The following is a 26,256-nucleotide window of genomic DNA, read 5'->3' on the forward strand; positions in this document are numbered from 1 at the left end:
AAAAGTGTTTTTTTTAAACAAATCCTGTCAGGCTGAGTTGATGATGGAATGATGTCACTTTCTCAGCACCCTTTTGCCTTTCTTTGCAAACTTCGGAATTTGCCCGCTGAAGAAAAAAAGACACACTTGTTTAATGAATATTATCACGGTAAAGCACATCAAATTAATTCATTGTAGTGTTTACATCAGTAAAGCTTCCATGTTGAAGAAAAATGCACGGACAAATTGTCAACTTTAGAGAGAGAGAATGGACCGCCCCATCTTGTTATGAAACTTAATGAAACTGCTCCTTTGAAATCAGTTGAATGAAAACCAAGTGGATTCTCTAAAGAGTTCTCTAATTAGCTCCATGAGCAAATAGTCCAGGCAATGAAGATGAAAATCTGGCTCCAGTGATAACTTTACTGTTTGGACAGGTGAAAGAAGTGATGGCAAGTCATTGTTAGGCAACGTGTATAGCATTTACTTTAGGTGTGCTTCCTATATTTCCACCAATAATAATTTCTACTGTGACTTAGCTGCATCATTGAACATGGATCTCCAAGAGTTCAAATTCAGTTCACAGCATGTTGAGAATTAAACAGCCCTATTTTCAATATCTAACAGTTATAGCAAGACACTCTGGCAGCAGCTCAGATCACAAACTGTTTCTTTATATAAGCCTTCGTTCATGGAGATTTGTGTTGGAAGTGGGTAACACTTGGATGTTGGCTTGTGAACAAGTATGTTGCAGAAAATCATTTTAACCATACTCTTCCCACTCATTGGGATCTTATCTCCATGCAGTTTCTTCAGTTGAAATGGTGGTCACGTCTAAAGAGGTTAAACCTTTCAGAATGAACTCGGCAACAATGTTATCCTGTTCTTGACTGGCCGGGTATGTGCTCCTGACAACCCAAGCTGGTATGGCTGTCAGGTTTGGATCTAAGCAGCCAAAGCCCTTGTGGCAATTGTACAGCTTCTGCCAGCCTTGGCAATGGCCTGCAGCCAAACAGCAGCTTGGTGTGGGCGTCAGCATGGGCATTTCATGTGCATGCCAGAAGCATGCAGTGTAGGCATTTTTGATGTTAGTCAACGTCGAATGCTGATTTGATGCCAGACCCACCATTATGGAGCTTGCCGCTCTTGGTAACACCACCCCCCCCCCTCCCCCTTTAAACATTTACAGCAGTACAATTTAAAGACACCATCAACAACTTGTAGGTTAGTCGCTTATTAGTTTCCAAGTACACTGTTTGAGTTTGTGAATTGAGTTAATGCTGGATTCTGAGCATGCCATTCCCCTCTGAATCATGAGGACTATAGTAACACTCTGCATGGGAATCACAGAATCCATTCGGCCCATTGAATCTACACTGATCCTCTGAGGAGCATCCCATCCTATCCCCTTAACCCTGCATTTACCATTGTCTGGACCTCCCTGGGTATTACAGGCAGGGCCAATCCACCTAACATGTACATCTTTGGACTATGGAAGGAAACCGGTGCACTTGGAGGAAACCCACGCTGAGACGGGAGAATGTGCAAACTCCACACAGAAAGTCTCCCAACACTGGAATCAAATTCAGGTCCCTGGTGCTGTGAGGCAACAGTGATAACTACTCAGCCAGCATGCTGCCTAAAGTTAAGGACAATTAGGTTACAGTACAGGTCAGAGATGATGCAGTGGTAACAAAGAAGCAAAGCCATCAGCAGACGAAGGGAAGGAAGGCAAGAAGGACTCCCAAGGGGCAGCTTAACTCATCTAGGTTTCTTCCAGGACACTTTTCCCCATTGCAGGCCCAGTGTGTTGTGTGTCTGTGATTCACCAAGGAGGTCGGACCAAACTCTGCAGTCTCTTGGCAGCAGATCTTCAGCTGCTGAGGAGAGCTAACATCCTGCAGTTCATCTTCCATTTGCAGCATCAAAGTATGGGAGATATTCTGTATGCAAAGAGAGGGATCGTGTCGACTTTTCTCTGAACCAGCAGAAGCAGGAGGAGTGTGCACATGTCTGCTGGGAAGGATGCACACAGTGCCTTTGTCTCTCCACTTGAGGCTTAGGCAGGGGCACCTCCCAACCATGGAATAATAATGAAACCACAAATGTTGCCGCTCACATTGGGTGTGTGACCATGTGCGGCATATTCTGTCGGCGAGTGCCTACATTTCTGGTAGAGTCACAATATATTCACCATGCATCAGTCTGTTGTTCCAATAGCCTTTCTTCTACCGGCTGTGAGTTGAAAATGGTTTCTAGGCGATGAGGGCTATCCACTCTACATCTAGCCAATGACTCTCCTCCACAGTCCAAATACCAGTACTCTGATATCTGAGTTATGCTCAGACAATGAATGCCATTTACCAAGTAATTGGGAAGTTGAAACAATGCTGTCTCAACCACTCAGGAGGAGTGTAACCCCTTCTCACTGGAACAAGTATTTCAGTCCTTGGTGGTCTGTTTCAACCACTGTCATATTATGTCAGACTGTCTGTGTCAAACTGCCTGCAAGAGATAGTATCACTGTATCATTGTATGTGACCTGAAGGTGTATGGATCTCATACTCCATCTACAATGGATCATTTGAAACATGACTCTCCACTGAAAGCATGCTCCAAAAACATAATACTCTATTGCATTTGAATAGCTTGTTATTAGCCCAGACACTTATGTGCCTGAGCAATGTAATATTTGTACATAATTTGTTGTAATAAATATCAGTTGGATTCTTCAATACTACAATAACCACAGTTTCTTAAGTTACAGGAGAAGACATAGACATTGTCACACCAGGTAAAACACTTTGCTGGGAACAAACTCTCGCAAATCACCTCAACAAAAAACAATAACACAGCACAAGGACAGGCCCTTAGCCCTCCAAGTCTGAGCCGACACATTTTGCCCTTCCGTATTAAAACTGTCTTCACTTACAGGAGTCGTATCTCTCTGTTCCCTTCCTATTCATGGATTCAGCCAGGTGCTTTCTCGAATGCAGTGATTGTGTGTGCTTCAACCACCTCCTCAGGCAGCACGTTCCACACCTTTTGTGTGAAAAACGTGCCTCACACATCTCTTTTAAATCTCCCTCCACACCTTGAACCTGTGTTCCCTGGTAAATGACCCCTCCTTCCTGGGAAAAAGCCTCATACTTTTCATTTTACCCATACCATTCACAATCTTATAAACTTCTCTCAACCTAGTCACTGTGAGGACCCAGCTCTTGCCAATGTGAGTTGAGTACCACCTCCGGAAAAGGAGGAAGAAAAGAAGAAAGCGGTTGTCATTCCATACGGAGTGTTTGTGAGCAACATCATTCAATGTGAATTAAACACGAGATCCCTGTTTTTCACCAGTTACAGCCCATCACAAAATCCTCTTGTTCATGATCTTGGAATAAAAGCTGCCACAAATGAAATGGCCATGCAAGCTACTGAAATGTGTATCTAATTGCAATAAATGGTGTTTAGGGATGGGCAATAAATGTCAGCCGAGCCAACAACACCCAAATACCTGTGAGTGAATAAAAATAATAGCCCTTTCTGTTCCAACTTGCCCAGCACTTCTTTCATATGAAAGCAAAGTACTGTGGATGTTGGAACTCTGAAATTTAAAAAAAACACAGGCATAGGATTCCTTTATAGTGCTAAACTGACTCCTCTAAAGGATAACCTCTACGACCCCTCTCTCCATAAAACCACAGAACATAGGAGCAGTGAAGGGTCATTCACCCATCAGGTCTGTTCCACCATACCATGAGACTTAACGCCCCAACCTCTATCGCTCTTTTGGTGAAGAATTTCACAGAGGTGTTGATTTTACCTATTGCATGAGGGGAGCAGGGTCTGATGTCGGGAGAAGGTTGAGGTGGTGGGAATTGTTTAAATTGCAAGGTTGAACAACAATAAACAAGCCTACCCCACCGTTGAAGATTTTGTTCTACATGTCAACAATCACATTTCAAAGATCGGTCAGGCCACAGACACCAATGGGGAAAAAAAACAAGAGGATTTACAGGGGCCAAATAACTGTTAACACTCAGTCCCAGCTCCACAGAAACTGTTGCTCCTTTGCATCTTGCAGCCCCAGAGTCTTGCCTTGTACTCCCACTGGGTGTTGTGACCCACTGAGTGGAAACTGCCCTAGCACAAAAGTAAAACGGCTGGAATAGGACCGGGGAAGCAAGAGGTTACACCATCTGCAGATTGTGAATGATAACAGCCCGGAGGATGGCCGTGAAATAGATTGGAGCTGTAGGGTTATAGGTGGTGAAGTGCCATCATTCTTACGCAGGTTGTCAGTGGTTACCATTTCACGAATGTCCTGCACCGTCTTCTCCCTGAAGATGAACGTCTGCAGCTTTGTCTGCACTCCACTGTTCAGCTTCTGCTGCTGTCGCCTAGAGTCAGTCACCAGGTACCGCAAGAAGGAGCGAAATGCATCAATCAGTGTGATGCTAAACTGATTGCATGTTATGCCTGTTACAGTTCAATAGCAGGCAGGACATACATGCTGGGAGATGTACATTTCAGGGCAGAGTATATGGAGGCTGTGCCAAAAATGTAAGGCACGTTGTATGAGGAGTCCATCTGATTGCTACATCAGGGAAAAATACCCAATGTTGGGCATGGATATTGTGGTATTGAATTATTTACTACAACTAACTATGATGTGCAAGCAATTCATTCCTCAAGCACATAAGGCTCTTGTCTAATATTAAGATGTTCAGAGGGGCACACTTCCAGTTGAGTATCATGCTTCAAGTGATCTGAGCTAAGAAGAAATATGAGGCCTTTTTCATCTGAGGCCTCATGCTACTGTGCAATGATGATATATTGATTGTGTCTCTTTAATGATTTACTGACATACTGGTGGTGTGACACAACACCATAACATGTACCAAGACTGATAGAGTTTGATGCATAATCAATGATGAATGGAGCAGTGTGTTAGGCTTGTAGCATCTGAAGATGCTTTCACCCACCTTGGCCACTAATGAGACTTCTTTCTGAGCTACATCCAGGTTCTTGGGATCAGATTGGAGGCATTTGCCGTATTGCCTATTTCTCTCGCTGACTTCTCAACTCTTGTATGCTTCCTAACTCACTGAAGGAAAACAATTCCTTTTTTTTATTCTTTCTCTTTATCTCTGCCTGACTCCCCGTGTGCATCTCTTGCACAAAGATCTCCCAACAACCTTGAAACAGACTCTTTGGCTTGTTGTATCATCTTTCTACTTTCTCCCCAGTCTTTAGCTCTTGCAACCTGCTTCACCCCATGCAGCTACTGGAGTAACCTTCTCTTTAAGAGTTGCAGTCTGGTACTAAGTAGTGATTCAACCCCTGAGATATGCTATCTCGTACCTGAACTTAAGAAACTACAGGTGGATTGACAATTATATTAACTGCATGCGTAGAATTAAATTTAAGTTTACATTGGAAATTAAATTCTTGATGACAGTAAGCCAAAACATTCTTAATACAGTATGCAGGCTCAGTCTGTTTATGGTGGTTTGCTTTGATTATGTGCCTTTTCAGATCAAAATTATTTTTGATAAACACTTTATTAGAAGAGGAACAAATCTCAGTGTTGTTGAAAATTGACAGACAGTAGTACATTTTGATAGGTAAGATAGAATTTGTTTTCATAGACTGAATTCTTATTTAACAACACTTTACACAAATTTAAAGTAGCTAAATTGTTTTAAACAACATGTAGCTAAAATGCATGGACTGGAAGAAACAAACTTGTGTCATGCTTTATTAAAAAAATATGCTTATAATTTCATGTTTTAACATTGTTAAGTTTTCCTGGTGTTGCAAAAAATAAAAGAATTGTCTCAGGAATTGAAGTGTCTCTCAATTGAGACAGGTGAATAACATTAAAGTACTATTTAATTTTGCCCATTGATAACCCTTTAAATGGTTAGAGTAGTGATGAGGTGGTCATTTCAGTTTGAAGCATATCTTAGTACACCCGAGTTTGCCCTGCAATAATGTACTGTATTACTTGAAGTCATTAGAAATAAGTTCCCACAAAACGTGGAGAAAATCCTACAAATTCATACTGCAATTCATATTTATGAAAATCAAGATGTCACAGGCTTCAGTAATTCACAAAGGTTATTATTTTCTGCGTAGCTTCTTCATTCTTCTAGAACATAAATATAATAACGGAGATTCTGACATTATTGGGTTGGACCTTCATTGCTCTGTAGACATTTTGAAGAAAGGCTCCACATGTTGAAAACGCTCACATGTGCTTTGTGAGAGTGGCCTGCTCTTGAAACATTGGACTGTCCCCCCCACCCCCCCACCCCTACCCCCACACACCTCTCCCCACACACCTCCCGCACCTACCCTTGCACCTTTGATAGGATCATCTTACTCTCAAACCCATGCTGTGGGATGATGCTGTTAAAGAAGTTGTTAAGACCAGGTTCATAGCAATGAAACAACATTAGTCAGTTATACAACAGCATTAGCAGCCTTGAAAGAAGTCTGTTGTTCATGCAGTTTTACTTACTTACTACGGAGGTTAACATGGCACTACAAAGTAATAACAGTATATTTCTTAAAGACTTGATACATAATCGCATGCAAATGAACACCATCATATCAAGTATGACCATGACACATTCCTTCCCTTTTTATCAAAACATTAGTGGCATCATCTTAGCATTTACACATTTCCCCACACACAATCATCTTTCTTTCATACAATTTTGCACAATTACCAGTTAAACAGTTCACTGAAGTGTGACTTTTTATTAACCTCATATGGCTCTGAGTAAAAGGATGTAGTGTTCTGAAACTTGAATGATATCTCTAAAGAAAATAATTATATTTTACATGTGATTTTTTATCAGCTGTGTTTTCTGTGACACTGAAGAAGTTATTATGTATTCCAGCTAATAAAATGGACTTGAATCCTTTGCTAATGTTGATGTTTAAGCAGCAGATTCAATTCTAGGGTTAATGTGCTGCTGTGTAGTGAAGAGACCCAACTTGGAACATTGCATTTTACCATTATGAAAAAGACTGCCCTCTCTTGCAAGGTGTTCTATGGAAACAGACATTTCTACAGAAAGACATAGAATATATGACTCCTAATAGGATTTTTAAAATATAAAAACATAACATTTTTGTCAACCTAGATTTAGGAGGAACTGGCTGAACATTGCTCTCATTTGTGTTTAGACTAATTTTTTTTTGCAGGTGTTTTGTCTCTGTAAAAAGATTCTTGGAATCTTGCTGTTCTGCTTATTTTGAGTATAATCAACCCTGACCACATCAATGTGAGTTCTAACAGTTGTCAATAGTTAGGACCAAATAGCTTAAATATTTTCAGAGGCAGGGACACGACTACTGTCCAACTGAGATTGTTTGTTCAACAGAAAGTAAACTGCATTACATCCAAAATGTACCCAAGTTAGATCCTGGGACTTTGAGGCATACTTGATCAATGATCTTGACTTTGATCGTATTATTCAGCTGGTATTAAAATAGGGCCCACAACTTTAGTAAATTATCATCACCTACATCAATGTTGAGTACTAAATAAAGGAGGAAGCAAGAAAATGAAAGCTTTTAAAGATCCTTTGTAAGGAACGAGAAGGCGAGAACTTATAAATTAAAATGTGATGGAAAAAATAACATTAAAACATGAATTGTTTGAGTTCATTGTGTTTTTAAGTATTTACCTCTCCACTAGTTATTTAAATTGCATTTTCATGGGAACATTAATGTTTGTTTTAGTGATATGTTGAAACGTATAAAAGTAGTGAGCTCAAGACGTTGCTCAATGATTTAACAGATTCTACCCATGATGCACCTTTAGCATTTTGTGTGGTAATTGAAGTGTCAAAGTTTGTACTTCCATGATTTGAATAGTTTACTTTTATTTTCTGTCAAAAGTGAAAATAAGACACATTGAGAATATTTCCCCTTGCAACTCTGAGATTGCTAAACAATGAGTAATACAACTTTTTGATAAATCTTCTCTTGTGAGGCTAACTGTAACTTAAAACTGACTACAAATTCATCCTTCAGATAATAAATAAAAGTGACACTGCGTGGAGAGGAGCTAAGCACTCATTTTAGTTTGGCATTGGAAAAACATAACTACATACAACAGTGAAACAGATTTCAAAGTAAATAAACAGATTAAAGTATTAACATTTTACAGATTCTTTTGGGTCACTGGGGGAGAGGAACTGTGATGTTTCTTTGAATTGGTAAAAGTGTGAGGTTGAAATGTGAGACACTGGGCTGGATTTCCATGGAATTGGGGACATTTTTGTGAAGGGGTGAAAATTGCAGTCAAGATCAGATTCTGGGATCTCTGGCCACATGCTTGAGTTTTCTCATTTTCAGTACTGATTAGATCAGATTAGATTAGATTACTTACAGTGTGGAAACAGGCCCTTCGGCCCAACAAGTCCACACCGCCCCGCCGAAGCGTAACCCACCCATACCCCTACACCTACATATTCATTTACCCCTTACCTAACACTATGGGCAATTTAGCATGGCCAATTCACCTGGCCTGCACATCTTTGGACTGTGGGAGGAAACCGGAGCACCCGGAGGAAACCCACGCAGACACGGGGAGAACGTGCAAACTCCACACAGTCAGTCGCCTGAGGCGGGAATTGAACCCGGGTCTCAGGCGCTGTGAGGCAGCAGTGCTAACCACTGTGCCACCGTGCCGCCCACCTAAGGGCTCAGGCTGGTTTGGCTCATAAGTTCACAGCCTCCATCCTTGACCTGGCTGGCTCCATTGCAGGGACAGACACCTGCTAGTCCTCCATACTTTAATGGTGTTGGGCCAACTTTAAAGGATTTGTGGTGCATAACACCGAGAGATATCACGAATCATAATCTGGGTGAGGGCACCTTTAAAAAAGTAAAAAAGCCAATGCTCCTCATGCTAAACTATGGTCTCCCACACAGCACCCATCACCCTCATATACTCTATACTATGATACATTCTCCACTGTATAGAAACAAACGACTCTAAGGTAACACTACGGTTTTTAGAAAAGTAATTAATTCACAATGTTCTACCTTTTTAAACAATTTCATTTCAGTACAGGTCAATAAAATGGTCAATTATCCAGATCCTTAAATCGTCAATAGCCAAAACTGCAAGCACTTGAAACCTCTCTTTCTCGTCTCACTGAACTTTGTGAAATTGACAAAAGAGTTTTGAGAGACAGAGCTGTCAATCAAGCAATTGTTTCCCGGGGATTCAGCTATTTCAACAATGTAATGGATGTCTGAGCTCTCAGTCCAGAATGAATATGGAGGTTCAACTATTCTCTTGAAACCAGCAGGCTGAGCTGGGAATTTCTATATCTCTGCTTCCCCTCTCACTGATGAAAATCCTTCCACTAATTTAGAATGCTGAAACTGAGAACTTTCAGAAGCATGTAGTTTATCTAAATTTAGGTTGTTTGTTTAGCTCCCCCACACTGTTTATCTTTGTAATTCTTCATAGCTAGTATCTTTGTATAGTATTCTTAATGTCCGCTGTTCAAATGAAGAAATTCAGACAATATCGGAGCCCCTTGCAGTTCATTCTGATTGTGCTTGTCAAAGCACGATCAGCAAACTATGTTAAGTATAAATATAAAACTGCAATGAATGGAGTATATATGAAATCTATTATAATGCATTCTTCATTTCAAAAGAAGAATTGCTGTGTTGAATGAGTCAAATTCTTGTGAATAATTTTAGAAAAGTGGCCTGTGCATAGTGATGACAAAATTTGTTGGAAAAAAATTGAATAGAGTGAAGATGTATGAATAAAAAAAAATGCAATGCTACATGCTCAGTTTTCCTACTACATACAACTTGGAGTGGAGAGTTTATAATAAAAAATGGAACTGAAGTGTACTGTTTTCTCAGTTAAATTGCATTAGTTTCACAAAGAACAAGTGGTTTTGAGATGAGACTGTTACTGCAATATTTGACCACAAAAGGCATTTTAATATGTTTATGTATGTTTGTATTTTAATAGCCATAGCTAGTTAATTGTTTGCTAGCATTGTATGTTGATGTTCGCTTTGAATGCTAAAGCAACATCGTTGAAAATTCTGAGTCGTTCAATGCTAATACCTTCTTTTCTGTAACAGAGGCAGACATGGGATCTCCACCCTGTTCGGCGCTGTTGCCCTTTCCCCAGGACTTTTAGCTGCATCTGATACAAATTCATTGTGATTGCGTTCTGACAATTATCTGCATTAATCTTTCACAGCCTATAAATGCTGTCTTCTTGCTAAGAACTAGGACATATGGTTTGATGCTGTTGATGTGTCTTTTGCTGAAAGTGACACACTCACTCTGAGAAATGTATGGCTGGCTTGATTGCAACTGCCCTGGTTTTTGACCGGAATCAGTGATACTTGTTGCCTTTCCCTATGATTTCTTCCTTTTTGAAGAATCTACTCCAGGTCTACCTTTTAAAGTTTTACAAAGGAATGTTTACTAAGAAACCAGCAAATACGACAAGGAAAAAAGAGAGTAATCTAGATAAGAAAGTACAAAAACACCTGCAAGCTAATTCGGCACGAAATCAAAAATTCTCAACAAATCTGAAAACCACTGTCAAAAGAATAGCTAAGTGTCAATCTGCCCATAATTTATCTGTTGAAGACGAGGAAGGAAAAACAGAATATTCACTTTCTCCTACATTAAGTTACAGAGTGGCTATAGCAAACGGGCTGAAAAAGAATATTAGCTCATCAAATAATGACAATTTGTGTCCAGACTTGTGGTCTGTTGATAGTGGCACCTCTGAGTTATTGAACGAAATAAGTGCTTCGCAGAAAATAAAAGATCATAAATCGCACACGATGCCAGTAAGGAGAAATAGGAAGAGTGTCAGCAGCCTGGCTGCATCTGATGGAAGCTCAGATCAAGATCGGACATTATTGAGACTTGGTGCATTGCGTAAGCTTCGCAAATGGAAGAAAAGTCAAGAGTGTATTTCCTCAGATACGGAAATGAGCACATGGAAGAAATCTCTTGGCTTTCGAAGCAAATCCCTGGACAGAACTGGACGTCTGCAGCAAAAGAGTGGACTAGAACCTGCATTCAGTTCCACTGGCTGCATTAGTCAAACTCATGATGTCATGGAAATGATCTTTAAGGAGCTTCAGGGGATAAGCCAAATAGAAACTGAGTTATGTGAGCTACGCGGACATGTCAATGCTCTGAAAGAGTCTATTGATGAAATTTCCAGTAGCGTGGAAGTGGTGCAAACGGAAATTGAACAATTGCGCTCAGGATTTGTGCAGTCCAGAAGAGAAACCAGAGATATACATGATTATATAAGACAAATGAACTATCAAGGAAATAATGTAAGTCTACGATTTATTAACGTGCCTGAAGAATTGCATGAAAACACAGAAAACATAATTTATGGAATTATAGAAGAGAAACTAGGACTTACAGATGCACGAAAAACTGTTCAGATTGAACTTGTGCACAGACTAGGGCAACAAAGAGACTGCGCCAATGCCAAGCCTCGTCCCATTCTTGTATATTTTGACAGTCCCCAAAACAGGGATTTAATTCTTAAAAAATGTTACAAGTTGAAAGGCTCAGGCATTGGAATTTCTACAGAGATCTTTTCTGATGTGAAGGACAGAAAGGAATTTTCACTTCCATCAAAATCCCAGACATACGAAAGTATGATTATGAAGTTAGCAACCACAGAGGAGGAGCCCAGAGGAGATGGGCTGACATCACCTGAATTGAGTGACAAAGATCAGGAGGAGGACCAAAACAATCACAGTTTTGAACTGAGTTCCAAAACAGTTTTTGAGAAAGTGTCCATTGCTTCAAAATTAGGCCCAGAATCTCACAACATTGTTAACATTGACAGAACTGTAGTTTGCAGCTCATATTCAGATTCAACACAGCTATGTACTGATGACAGCCTTCACTCGTCTCCATTTGAAGAGACCCAGAAACAGATGGAACCTTATTACAATGAAGTGGCTCCCTCGTGGCTCCAGAACGATTACACTACGACCAAACTCAGCCGTTCAGAATCTGATTTTTCTAAACTCTGCCAGTCAATATCTTACTCTGAAGATTTTACGGACAATCAGTACTTCATCAGAGCTGATGGTGCCTCAGTTGTATCATCTTCAGAAAGAGACATTTGGTTAAGAGGTAAGGAAGAAGCAGCAGCTACCTGGGCTAACAATGTGGGTACTCAGCAGTATGACTATGAAGATCAACATTATATGGAACAAAATGAAGTAGAGAACACAGAGAACGCTGATAGTGGCATGAGCAATGGAATGCTTTGTGTTTCTGGTGATAGAAGTCATTACAGTGACTCTCAGTTGTCTTTGCAAGGTGATCTTTCACCATGGAAAGAATGGCAACATTTAGAACAAGGCACAGACTCTGGTCTAGACACCTCACAGCATGTTTTTACATCCGAATTAAATAGCCCGTCGGAGCAAAATGTCTTAGACTATACGACGGACTTTGATGCAAATTACCAGGCTGTTGGCCAAGGATATGAAGAAGAAATGTTCGATACAACTCTTGACACCTCAGAATGTTCTGGTTTTGATAGGGAACCTCAAAATCAGTGGGAAAGCACATATGACCCCTATCGTGATTCATATCCTAGTGATAATTATCAGTATCAAAATAGATATTCGCTAAGATGTCGCAGTCAGAGTGAGCTTCCTAGTGACACTGATTCAATGGAGGTGCCAGCTAAATCCTGGCATAGCCGCCTGAGTATTGACCTCTCGGATACAGGATTCAGCTTCCAAAAATTTGGATCGTCACTTCAACGCGCTAAGTCTGCCTTAGAGGTTGTTTGGAATAAAATGGACTCCAGAAGTACCCAAAGTCTGAGTGAGGATGGAAAAAGAGGCAGTTTTATGGGACGGTTCAGGACTTTGTCTCAATCCACAGCAGATGAATCGTGCACTACCCTCGATTCAGACTTGTACTATGAACCCTATTATTACAGAGCTGAGGAAGATGAGAACAGTGAGCAGGCAGGGGAAAACGAAATGGATTATGTTGAAGTGATGGAGGAAGTGCTTGCAAAACTGGAAAATAAAACATTTCCCAAGTCAAGCGATGAGCAAGTCTTGTCACCTGAGTGTCTGGAAGAATTTACAGCCCCAGATTTGCAAGGCGACAGTTATGAGATCCCTTATGAGACAAGCAATGATGAAGAGAGAGAACCCCCAGCTGTCATCTCAGCAGAGCCCGAACAAGATGAACATCAGAGTGTATCAGGAGAATCTGAAACTCAAACCATCTCAGAGGAATGTCCTGAAGTTCCAAAAAAAGTCAAGATAAGACCCACATTCAAACAAGCTGCTTGCAAAGCATATAGACAACAAGTAGCAGAAATGGAAGAGAGGATTCTTTCTGCAGGTACCTGTGCTAAATGTTTGGAAATAAATTGAATATAACACTTGTTGAAATGCAGAGGGGAACCTAACCAAAGTCAGAAGTTAAATATAATGTGCAATGTATTGGGTATCTAATAGCAAGATCCAGATTTGAATTTTTCTACTGAGTTCCTGAGTTAAGGTACATGTGCACTGCTAATTGGTGTGCCCAGCATCCTGCTGGCAGTGGGAGAGAAAGGATTTCCCTTTGGATTTCAAGCTATAATTGAAGTTCAGGGTGAGAAGATGTGAGAGAAAGAGAAAGATAGGGTAACTTGCTGTTGACTGCCCACTGAAAGCCAAGTCCCCAGAAATTAGGCTTTAGCCTTATAATTGAACAAATAAGACAGAAATGAACTCAGATTTTTGTTACTTTGTGAAATTCTGACTCTGTAGGTGGTCGTTTGCTTATATGTTACACTATCGCACAGAAATAGCAACTCCTGTTTATCCCATGCGTTTTCTTTTACTTTTTGGATTTTCTATTCTTTTTGGATTTGTTGTACTGTGAAAGTGTTTCTGTCATCCCATGTTAATTGTGTGGAATGAACTACTTTTGTCAAAGAAGTAGGCGATAATTGTCACCCTGACTAACATTAACTCTTGATTATTTTCACTTGCATTCAAGACAATTTACAACGTTCAATTACAACACAAGGATTAATAGTTCATCTTTGCTATAAGTACTGCACTTAGACAAGGAAAGGGTCTCACTGATTTGTGCAGCACACACTCTATTGTAATTGGGTTTCAAATAATTAATGATTTGATGATTCTGGTAAAATGTTGTGAGCTTTACATCTCTTCTTTTTTGTGTGGGAAATTGTACAAAACTTAACTGTTTAAAGATTTGGATACTCAGTACATTAGAACTTAAAATCCAGCTTTAATGCAAGTATTTTGATCTGTTTACAATTTGTAAAAATATATTTATTTCTTGTTCCATTCTTTGCTGAGATACAAAAGCACCATTAATCCCTCTGTTGATGTCTTGGGTCCAGTGACCCTTCCTCAGAACCTCAGTTGTAAGGAAAGGGCCTCTGGACCTGAAACGTTAGCTCTGATTCCCCATCACAGATGCTGCCAGACTGGCTGAGCTTTTCCAGCAACTTCTGTTTTTTTTTGTTTCTGATTTATAGCATCCACAGTCCTTTTGGTTTTTATTAATCCCTGTGTATCTGTATTGGTAATGTCAGCCATTACTACAATAGGTACTTTGATGAGAAATCTAATACTGTGCACTCTTACTCACAGTATGTCTAACTTTTCAAAATGCCCATCAGTTTCATTGCAATATTAGGTAGAAAGAGATTGAATAAAGTATCTTCTTCCTAAAATAATTTATTTGTACTTTGTACTTGAATTACATTTTGGCACTGCTCAAAGTTTCAGAGTAATAACTAGCTGGTCTGAAAGCGTGAGAAATAGATGGTTTACAGACCAGACCTTACCATTCAGCCTGTGAATACAGTAATTTGTAGTGAATTTACATTCTTATCTTTATTACCATTTGCTTAACTGAATAAATGTTTTGAAAAATCCAATTTTATTTTCATAAAGATTTACATTTAATCAGGGATAAAGAGGACATAGCACAGTCGGACTTTATTTGTGACAAATACCCTTGTAAGTTGACCTCTTAACTCGTGAAAGGGCAAAGCTATTTTACCAAATCGTTATGCTACAATTCAGCAAGAGAATCGAGGGTTACAGGGAAAACACAGGAAAGTGGACTTGAGGAATGACTGATCTGTCATGGTCCTATTGAATGGTGGAGCAGGCTTGAGGGGCTGAATGGTCTACTTCTGTCCCTGTTCCTTATCGTCCAAATGCACATGTCACTGCAGTTATATTGTATGTAAAGGTGAATTTCTTTGTAATCCACAATCACACAGTTTTGGCAGGAAAAAAAAACAACAGCATAATGAGATTTCTATGAAGTTAAAGTTCAAATTATTTTTTGTTTTATTCATTCATAGGATGTGACTAGCTGGGCCAGCATTTATAGCCCATTGTTAGAAAGTTGCAGGCAGTGATCGCAGGGTTCCATTTCCATTCCATCCATGACCCACTTTTATGACTTTAACCATGTCTACCTAATTTAAATTTGTGATGCCTTTGCAACAGAAAAATATATTAGTTAGATTTGTTGTGTTAATCAAGTCTTTCTAAGCATTTATTGAAACAGGATGTATGTCAAATCCTATTGAAGTGTTTGTTCATTACCATTAAACTGAAAATCAAGGCACGTTAGCGTAATATTTTTCAGTGTTTGGTTGGAATGCATTATCTCACTTTCAACCACTGGCTGCTTAAGGAGATTTACTGGAAAATTTTAAGTGACCAACCTTTACTGTATTCTCTGATTGAATCAGTATGTGGTGCACTCTAAGGTGGTGTAAGTTCTCTTCATTTTTATTTTCATGGTTACTTAACTGGTTTTTAAACAAAAAAGTGATGGCATTGTTTCCTCTTCAAATGTTTCTCACTCTTCTGTTGTAGATGAACTCATTCATCAGTCATGATGTAAACATCTTTTCAATTTGTACTTGTACACTGACAGAGATATTACTTGAAATGCAATTGGTGATTGCTTCCATTATATAGGAATAGACCATTTAGTGCCTCAGGTTAGTTCTTCAACTTTATTAGATCAAAGCTGATATGTACCTCAAATCTGGTCAGCTGTCTTTGATCCATGCGTTGTAATAACCTTGCCTAACAAAAACCTCTTTCTTGAAATTTTTGGTTATTCCAGTAGTCATAATTTTGTAGAGGAGAAAATTCCAGATTTCTACTATGCGCAATAAAAATGTCTTTCATGTCTTCACTCCTGAATAAAGCTATATTTTCTTGATTGTAACATTTTCATTTAACAGCCTGTTACAAATTCCAGTTTCCTCCAGAGTTATTTGAAATTGGCAATTTCTGGAAGACTTGTTATTTATACTGGCCAGGTTTGGTACTGAACTTGCCACATAAGATAGCAAAGTATAGTCAGTCCTGCTGGATAGGTAATGCTGTTTTTATAGAATTGTTCAGTAGTGACATTGTTTTAAATGAGTCCTTTGAAAAATATCAAACATTGTAAGTCAAAAGTTTCTGCTAATTCCTTATAATTGTACGGAACACTGGTAATGCAAAGCAAAATGCTTCAATGTTGTTTTTATTATGTGCACATATATTTATTTCCCTTAGGATAAATACAAAACATCAATAGATTCCCCCATTAAGAACTAGTGCCAATTTACAGTATTAACAATAATACAACACTATTTGCAATCTTCCTTTGAAAACGAAAGAAAGAATAGAGCTGATCTGAACAAAATCATCACAACCTGGAAAGATAATGAAATCATCCCAACTGATGTGCTATTTAAATACTTGATTATATTGCTTTAAAACAAAGCACAAAGGAGAATATCTCAAAAGTAAAGCATAAAATACAAGCTGAAAACTGTGTTTACATAGTAATGACAAAATAGCTTTATACTTGGATCTGTTACCTGCATCATTCTGGCTTTAGTTACTATTTTCAACATAAGGAACAAATTATTTTGGCGTCTAATGTTTAAAGTGTATTTCATAATGAGAGAAGACACAACGCCACCTGTAAATTAAAGTGCTTATGTTGTTTTTATTTCCAGGTCTGTACATTGTCATTTTGTACTTCTTGTAACATTGTGGGAGCCACTACCTGAGCTAGTTATCTCACCAGAAGGAAGAATGTTGCTATCTAGTCCTTAGTGAAAGATTTCAGGCCACCATTTATGGTGGAAGATAAAATTCTGCTTTGGTCTCCCTGGCACATGCTCAGTGAGATTGAACACCTTCCGTACATGATTTCCCATCCATTAAAGCTAATGTGACAGGAATGCAGAGGTAGCAGTTTTGTTGCTTTTTCTATTTTTCATACCCCCCTCCCCCACCCACACACCTCCCCCCATGCCAGCCAGTTTCAATTATAACCAATTAACATCCTCCAGAATCAATGCAGACCAATTGTGAAACAGTTATTGGTATGTTTTTCCAGTCCTGGAAAATTACCGTTTGGCGTGGAGTCAGGAGATGCAGTAGCAATCTTTTCTCCTTCAGCAAGTATTGTTGTTCCTGGAAGTTCCTTGATACCTGCAGGGGTTTGTCTAAAATAACCAGCAACCTCACAATCCTAATGCAGTACAATAGTTGCATCTCTTTCAAACCTTTTCTTGTGTTGTGTTGTACCTACAGAATGTACATGTGGCTATTTCTAATTCTTTCCTGCATTTAAATTAATCATTATCTTTGGAGACATAAAGAATAAATCCAGTGGATTATGCCGTGCCATTTTTCAGTTCTGCAGGTTTCTTTCACTGCGTTAGAGGACATTTTCTTCTCCTGAATATTTTAATTGTCTCATAATGAGGCTGATCCTTAGGCTAAATCTCAGCATTTTCTTTATATCCTGTGAGAAATTTAGGAATGGATTATACAAGTGGACTGCAAAATGTGGCTCTTTTGAAATGTGCTTCAGGAATATCTTCTGAAATGTAGCCTCAAGTACAGGCTTCTTTTTTTATCTCTCAGTGCAACTGGAAAAATGAAAAACTGCTTTATTTAGAAGGTCACATTTAATGTTCAGTTGTTTGCAGAGGTTAAAGTGTCATTTCAAGTTAATTTTTAGAAATCTAAACATATGAACAGAAGTCGGTCATTCAGACTCTGAAACAAGCTCCAACATTAAATTAGATTTTGGCTGATTTGCATCTTATCTCTCCATCTTTAGTTCCATAATAATTGCCTTTTATTGAACAAAAGTCCGTATGGCCTCACTCCCAAAAGCTTTTTGGGAAGAAATATCGCATGGAGATCTGGGCACCAACCACTGGCAGCCAGTGATTGGTGTAGCTGCTGGCACCAGTTCTCTTAAATGGGTTTGGTTATTACCAGTGGTAGGGGATGACCTATTAAAAGTCTTAACAAGAAGAGTTACTTCTCTTGCATAGCATAATTATCACTGTCAGGTGCCAAGATGTCACACCTGTCTCCATTGGGACCGCAAAAGAAGAATCATATCAGACCCGAAATGTTAACTCTGTTTCTCTGTCCGCAGATGCTGTCACTGTTGCTGAGTTTTTCTAGCACTTCCTGTTTTTATTTTGAAATCACCTACTTGTTGCTCCTTGAGTGGTTGGTTGATGCACCAGTTTGTTTCTGAATCAAGTTTTCACTTGAAACTCGTCAAACTCCTTCAAGTACCAACATACTGGTGAGAGCATGGCACACATGCAGGTTCTGAAGTGAGGAGTATTTACTGTGAACCAAAATATATATTTGCAGATCTTGTAAACAGTTTGCGTTGTAATTTTACTTTTAACATACCTTTTTCTTGGGAGTTGTTCCACCGACAATATATTGTCTCAACTTTGTAGGCTGTAACTTCTGCTTCTTCAGCCATGATATCTGATTGGACAGGATAGTGATACTCATTCAAGTTTAAAATTAACAAGATGTCCATTGACATTAATAAGCTCAGTGAAACAGGAGGTAGTTAAACCACTGATTTTGTTTGAGTAATTTTCACTATTGGTCTGTGTATATGAGTAAATGTTTGACTTTCTGCTGCTCTGAAATAGTCCTACTTCTACACATTTTCTGGAAGTGATCTATAGTCTTACCGATGTAACATTCTTTTGTCATGGCTGGGCATTACTTGTACCTATGAGGCTTTGTTGTTCTACAGCACTGATGGTGACTTTTGTTGTCTGCTGTTTGACTTACTGTCAGTGATGGTTTGTCACTGCCCCTTTAGATTGTCTATAGGTTTATAAAATGAAAATGTTTTGCTGCTCTCTTGAAATTGTGTTCTTTTCCTCTTGGGTTCTGGCTGAGAAACTCTCTGGTTTCTGCTTCAACCACAGTTTAAATAGTTTTATCCAAAGTGAAATATTTCTTGTTGTGTAATAAATCTGACAAAGCTTCATCAATAATTCAGTCGACAATTCTGTCTTTTATGAATTTTGCTTTCAAAGCTCCACAGTCTTAGTTTTTCCATTCATCTATTGAGATAATTGATGAAATTATCTACCCAAGCCCCTGGAAGCTGAACACTTCTGAAAATCTTTCACCATTCAAAAAATTTACTTGTTCTCAGATTGAAGAAATCATTCAAGACTTTTAAATGTTTTATAAGTATTCTTGCCTTCTTTGATGTTTTGCCAATTTATAAGGTCAACGTACACAATTAGACATAGCCACATTTATCAGGAGCTTGGTTTGTCACATCTTGTCCATTGGGACCTTCTGTAAGATGGACTGACTGATTCTCCATCCATCATGAGCTAATATAATTCCATCATTAACACTTTTAGAATAATTCCCTTATACAACAGATTTCCATTCCCCATTATATCAAGAAGTCCTTATTGACATCATCTTTCAGCAGCCTAGCTAAGGTTATCCTCCCTTGCTATGGACTCTCCCAGTGGTGGAATTAATTTACCTTGATCTACTCTATCTGCTTTGTATCTGATAAAGAGCACTTAATGTCCTATACTCAAAGGAATACAAACTGAGTCCATGAAGTTTATCCTGATAAATTTGTCACTGTTAGCGCCAGTCTTATTTGGTGAATCTTTGTGACACTTCATTCTAAGAACAATATATCCTTCCAGATCAGAATGCATTCCTCAAAATGAGATTTAACTGTGATATGTATATTCCCTTTGTGTTATATCGAATAAAGGCCAAGATTTCATGTGTCTTTTAAATTACTTTTTGTACCTGTCCACTTGGCTTTTTACAGATTGTTGTACTAGAACTCTTAAATCTCTTTGCTTTTTGCCAAGTCGAGAATAATCTATCTTTCTTTAGATCACAGAGGATCTCCACATTGAACTCCATTTATCAGAGCTTTTTACAGTATCAATATCTCTTGTAACTTTCTATTTCCATATGCACAATTGCTGAACCACTGAACATAGTGTGTCAGCAAACTTGGATATGTGTTTTTCTGTTACTTCATCTAAATCACATATGAATACAGGTACAAGCTTATTCCCCAGAGCAAAGCACACATTATTGTTGCCAATTTGAGTCCATGGCAATTATTCCTACTCAATAACCTCCCTCCTAACAACTTCCATGCCTACATGTATACATTGCTTCCAATTCCAAGTGCCAATTTTTGTAAACTGTATTTTTACCCTCTTTTAAAATAATATAATTATTAAAATCAACTTCTATGGACATGTTGGGAAACATTGGCAGGGCAGGTGGCATTTGGATCCTGGACATTATGACCCAGAGGTAGGGACACTACCACTGTGCCACAAGATCCTGTTAAAGCATTTTTTAACTTGTCTGCTTTCAGACGATGCTTTTCCACTGAGAAACTGAGAGTGACTAAATAAGTGAACTGATTAAAAGCAAGAGAGATAGAAAGAAGAAGAGTCATACTGAAGCATCATACCAGACTCGAAACCTGAACTCTCTATCTCTCTCCACATATGCTGCCACACCTGCTGAGTTTCTCCAGTGTACTCTTATGTCTGTTTCAGATTTTCAGCATCAGTAGAATTGTACTTTGAGTGAAATGATTGCTGGAACTTATAGAGTTAATGGCAGGCCTAACTTAATTAGTCTTCAGATTATAAAGGATTTTTAAAATCAGTCTGTCTGAAGTGTGCTGACACACTTCCGTTGCAGATGGATCGTGAACAGCATTTCCCTCCTTTCAGTCTCTGAGGTCCATGCGCAATAGAAACAGAAATGGAAGCCATGTATCAACACACTGGGAGGTGTGCATGGAGTTTCCCAGCAACAGCACAGAGGGAACGTTGATCTTGAACTGGACGGTCATATTCACTGTCACGTTGGCAGTTACTAATAGTCATTAATCATTTATCACCCTATTATTAAGCAGAAACAAAAATTCATGGTCTCAAGCCTCATGACAGGATTTGAGCATAGAATCAAGACTGCAGCTCATTTGTAATACTGAAGGAGTGCTGCATTGCTTTTGTCAAATACATTTTGGTATTCTGGAGGATATTACTTTTGTTCAGATAGTATCAAGTAAAGAGCAGTCCTGCCCAACATGCCCTGTTTAATCAATGTTGTTGAACTTATTATTCAAAGTACTTTTAGACCTGTCAGTCACTGCACCATGCAGAAATGCCAATAATTATTATTAGGCAACCAATTGAAAGGTAAGATGCCTAATATGAAAAAAAAAATTGATTGACTCTGCTCTAGCTGTAGTTGTGAAAAAAACAAACTGAATATTTTTTCTTTCTCTTTGTCCTTGGGATATGGACAATGACAGTAAGGCTGCGTCTGTTGGCTGTTGCTTGATATAATTGAGATTCAGTGACAAATAGGGTCAAGAACTGCATGTAAACCATACTGGATCGAATGGGATGGGCGACTGGCTGTAATCCATGAAGTGAGTGAGATTGGCGTTTAGGGAAGTCAGATAGTTTAAACACTTTGGAACTAGCCCACGAGTGACTGAACTTATAAGGTTAAATTTTAGATGTTGCCAGGGGACGACTTGAAAATACTAATTTTAGACAGCTGTATTTGTATCTTGAGATTTTCAGGATGTGATTAAGTAAGAGTGAGTCCTTGCCCTAACTCTTTCTTTCTGACCATCTGTGTATGAACTTATAGGCAGGTACTTGGCCTCCCTGTTTAAACTTTAGAGAGGATATTTTAACTACTAAGACAATTATTTCTTTCTAGCTCGTCTGTCTTTTCTTTTTATTGCCTTTTCACTTATTTTCTCACTTGGTAGCATAAAACTCAAATACACAAGAATGTAACTAAGAGCAAAGATGAGCGATTGAGCTGCTCAAGGCTGCTTCACCATTTGGTACAATCAGTCCTCAACTCCTCTTCCCTGCCTCTCCCCATCGCCCTCCAACCCTTTACTAATTAAAATCTGTCTACCTTTTCCTTAAATTTACTCAACATCTCTCCATCCACCACACTCTGGGAGAGCGAATTCCACAGAGTCACGGCTCTGTGAGACAAGTAATTTCTCCTCATCTCTGTTTAAATCCGCTATTCCTATCCTAAAACTATGGCCTCTTGTTCTAGATTGCTCCACATGTGGAAACATCCTCTCTGTATCTACTTTGTCCATCCCCTTTATCATATTACATACCTCAATGAGATTATTTATTTTACTATTAATTTTGATTAAATACATGACAGCTTCAGATTCCTGTGTGTCATGGATCAACAATAAAAGGATAGGGAGGCTGATCTGGTTCCTGTGACTGCCTTGTCAAACTCTATGGCTCCATAAGTCAAAGTTATAGCCTAGAGTTTGTCTGGTACATGATCATACACCCCTCCTAAAAAGACAAATTGCTTTGGACACATGGAATGCCACAGTGAGCTGTGTTATTCAAGTGTACATATCTGATTTCCTGGGAAAGTGAATGTTCAAGTTATGGTTCACATTTTGACATTATTCCTGCATTGTTTCATTGGAACAGTGCAATTGTTCGATAGCATGTTGACACACACACACACACACACACACACACACACACACACACACACACACACACACACACACACACACACACACACACACACACACATTCCTAAAGAGCTTTTTACCAACTTTTGCAGAACTCTTCCAGTTTTAATAAATACCACAATCGATGAAAGCCTGCAAGTGGAATTCCTGCCACTTATTTTGCATGGGCTTCAGCAGCTTTGCAACCCCCAACTCAAGATTTGTTCCCAAAACTGCAGCTCAGGTACTTGCTCTTGTGCAGCAAGTGCTTGATAGCAGTGTTTCCAAAAATGGGTGATACAGTGTTTTATATTTAATTCATTTTGTAACAGACCAAAATCACTCATCATTGAGCTCCAGTGCTTCTCAAAAGTTTGAAATAAAAACTAAAGCTTTCTTAACAGGGGATTACCATGACCAACATGCTGAGTTAGTGCTATATTTTAAAAATAGAATCTTCTTGATTGCATTTAAAAAAAAATCCAGCTTTGCTGATAAGCACTAACGTATGAGCCAATGGCTTCACCCCCACCTGTGGAACATTTGTTGAACGAGCAATTAGTTTTATTCCCTTCTTAGAACGCACAATCTTCTCAGGATAGACAGCATTTTGGGCTCAAGGTTCTTGCCCACTTAGCTTCTCCAGTTCTAGACATGGCTCAACACAGAGGTTCAAGCTTTCAAAAGTCAGGATTTAATGCCTTCTCCTGAGGGGGGTTTGGTGCTAGGTGGCATTTAGTCAAGCAGGGGGTTGGCAAAGAGGTATCCAGCTGCCTTCCTGCCTCAGCATCGGGCTGGGTGTGCCCACAGATGGCCTCCCTGTCCTGCAGATAATTCAACCTATTAACCTGGTCATTAACACCTGACTGAAGGGCCCCCATTAAACTGGTGACTAGCGCCTGACTGAAGGGCCCCATTAAACTGGTCACTAGTGCCTGACTGAAGGGCTTCCGTCTGTCACAGCGGATACTCATCCAGTTGCGGTCAAGGGAACTTGTTTGGTGAGAAGCCTGAAAAGTAAATGCTGTCACTGTTGCTTGAGACCCTGTCCTTAAAGGTGTTAGGATTGTTGATCCTCATTCCAAGGAACTCAGTGAGCAATTAAGGAAGCTATCTTCAGAAAGCAACACTCCTGTCCATTCTTTTGTAATCCCACCCTGGGACATCCATCCTGCCATCACTCACCAATGGTCTGGGCTCTTCACTGATCCTGGGCCGAATGTGAATGCATTACCGGTTGTCGCCACCACTCCTTTGATGATGCTGCTGAGCAATGCACCGCGTTCAGCCGTAGATTGGCTAGCAGCTTCTAGGAGCCTGACTTCCGCCCTCAGGGGGCGAGGTCCTGGGAGAAGGACAACTGCTGTCCATTGTATGGGCGATGCTTTGTTTGGCAGACCTTGAAGGTAATAAAGGCAGTGTATGTGCAGGTTTGCCAGCTCTTAAACCAACCAGAGGCACTTCTGTGCCTCCACTAAAAACCGCTCAAAGAGACTGAACAGAAGTTGAACTAATTGAAGATGCTTCCCACCTTCAGTAATTTGTGACACTCAAATAGTTTAACTTGCCATCTATTTTTAAGTGTTGACTGTGCACCTCTTGATGGAATGTGAAATGAACTCTGCAACTTTACATGACATTTGGTTATTTTTAATGTTGTTGCCTGTGTAAAACTCTACCTGATGGCTGAGCAGACTAGTTTGACCCAATAGTCATGTGGTCTCACTCCACAGAACAAATCATTTCTTCCTGCTCTTTAATTCTTACCCCTTTGAGGTTCAGTCACAAGACCTGTTTGTTACTTTAGTCAGTTCTATGCATGGTAGGGTCCCAAGGATGAATGGAAACATCCAAACATTCGAAGTCTCCAACAAACTAATTTTTATCTGAAAGAGCGAGACAAGCAAATGTTGGGAGGTGTGTGAGGCTTTTCTGAGAACTGTTCATTGTGGTAGATTTTCTTCCTCCCCCTACATTCTCTAATATTTATTAAATTAGCAGAAAGGATAAACTCTAAGTGGGAATCAGGGAGGTGAAATGGGCCTATGGTTAATTAGAACAGAACTGAAATATTAATTGGCCAGACTAAGTTAGAGGTTTTGCCTGAACTTTTGAGGTTGAGAGTGTGGTCCTGATGAAGGGCTTATGCCCAAAACATTGATTCTCCTGCTTCTCGGATGCTGCCTGGCCTGCTGTGCTTTTCCAGCACTACACTCTTGACTCTGATCTACAGCATCTGCAATCCTCACTTTCTCCTAGCTGAATTCTTGGGTACAATGTTGTAATAATTAGAGTCATAGAGATGTACAGCATGGAAACAGACCCTTCGGTCCAACCTGTCTGTGCTGGCCAGATATCCCAACCCAATCTAGTCCCACCTGTCAGCACCCAGCCCATATCACTGCAAACCCTTCCTATTCATGTTCCCAATCCAAATGCCTCTTAAATGTTGCAAATGTACCAGCCTCCAACACTTCCTCTGGCAGCTCATTCCATATACGTACCACCCGCTGTGTGAAAAAGTTGCCCCTTAGGTCTCTTTTATATCTTTCCCCTCTTACCCTAAACCTTGACCCGAAGGAAAAGACTTTGTCTATTTACCCTATCCATGCCCCTCATAATTTTGTAAACCTCTATAAGGTCACTTCTCAGCCTCCGACGCTCCAGGGAAAACAGCCCCAGCCTGTTCAGCCTCTCCCTATAGCTCAAATCCTCCAATCCTGGCAACATCCTTGTAAATCTTTTCTGAACCCTTTCAAGTTTCATAACATCTTTCTGATAGGAAAGAGACCAGAATTGCACACAATATTCCAACAGTGACCTAACCAATGTCCTGTACAGCCACAACGTGACCTCCCAACTCCTGTACGCAATACTCTGACCAATAAAGGAAAGCATACCAAACGCCTTCTTCACTATCCTATCTACCTCTGACTCCACTTTCAAGGAGCTATGAACCTGCATTCCAAGGTCTCTTTGTTCAGCAACACTTGTTACAACAGGAATGATGGGGCCTAAATTGCACACAACGAAAAACAAATCTTGTCCAAGAGATTCCATTTTGGGTACATCTGGCATCCAGGTTCAAATTGCAACACTTTAGAGTTTCTGCGCAAAATCGTTAGCATATTGCCAAATATAGTTGTTGTCATGAATTCAAGGTTCATTGAAGAACAAGGAAGTGGCAGGGATCATCTGTGGGTGTTATTTGTATTCACTTTGAGAAAGCATGTAAGAGACTGCTGACTGAAGTTAAACTTGTGCAATTGAAGCAGTTAGTAACCTGGTTAGGAAACGTGACAGAGGGTGGGGATAATCATAGAATCC

The 26,256-nt window shown here is 39.6% G+C and overlaps 1 protein-coding gene across 5 annotated transcripts in view; it reads left to right on the top strand.

Annotated features, from left to right (window-relative positions):
* The window catches only part of LOC140468888 (protein unc-13 homolog C-like), a 587,121-nt gene that overhangs the window by 217,366 nt on the left and 343,499 nt on the right, over window positions 1–26,256 (top strand). For 3 of the 5 annotated variants that reach the window (XM_072564956.1, XM_072564955.1, XM_072564957.1), the window contains one exon: window positions 10,116–13,401. The exons of 1 other annotated variant lie outside the window; for it this stretch is intronic. In XM_072564956.1, the coding sequence (XP_072421057.1) occupies window positions 10,401–13,401 (3,001 nt within the window). In that variant the 5' untranslated portion in view covers window positions 10,116–10,400. The remainder of the gene's footprint in view (window positions 1–10,115; window positions 13,402–26,256) is intronic. One more of the 5 variants, XM_072564958.1, reaches the window with a different exon arrangement.

Source organism: Chiloscyllium punctatum, chromosome 48 (assembly GCF_047496795.1).
Source record: "Chiloscyllium punctatum isolate Juve2018m chromosome 48, sChiPun1.3, whole genome shotgun sequence".
Classification (NCBI taxonomy): domain Eukaryota; kingdom Metazoa; phylum Chordata; class Chondrichthyes; order Orectolobiformes; family Hemiscylliidae; genus Chiloscyllium; species Chiloscyllium punctatum.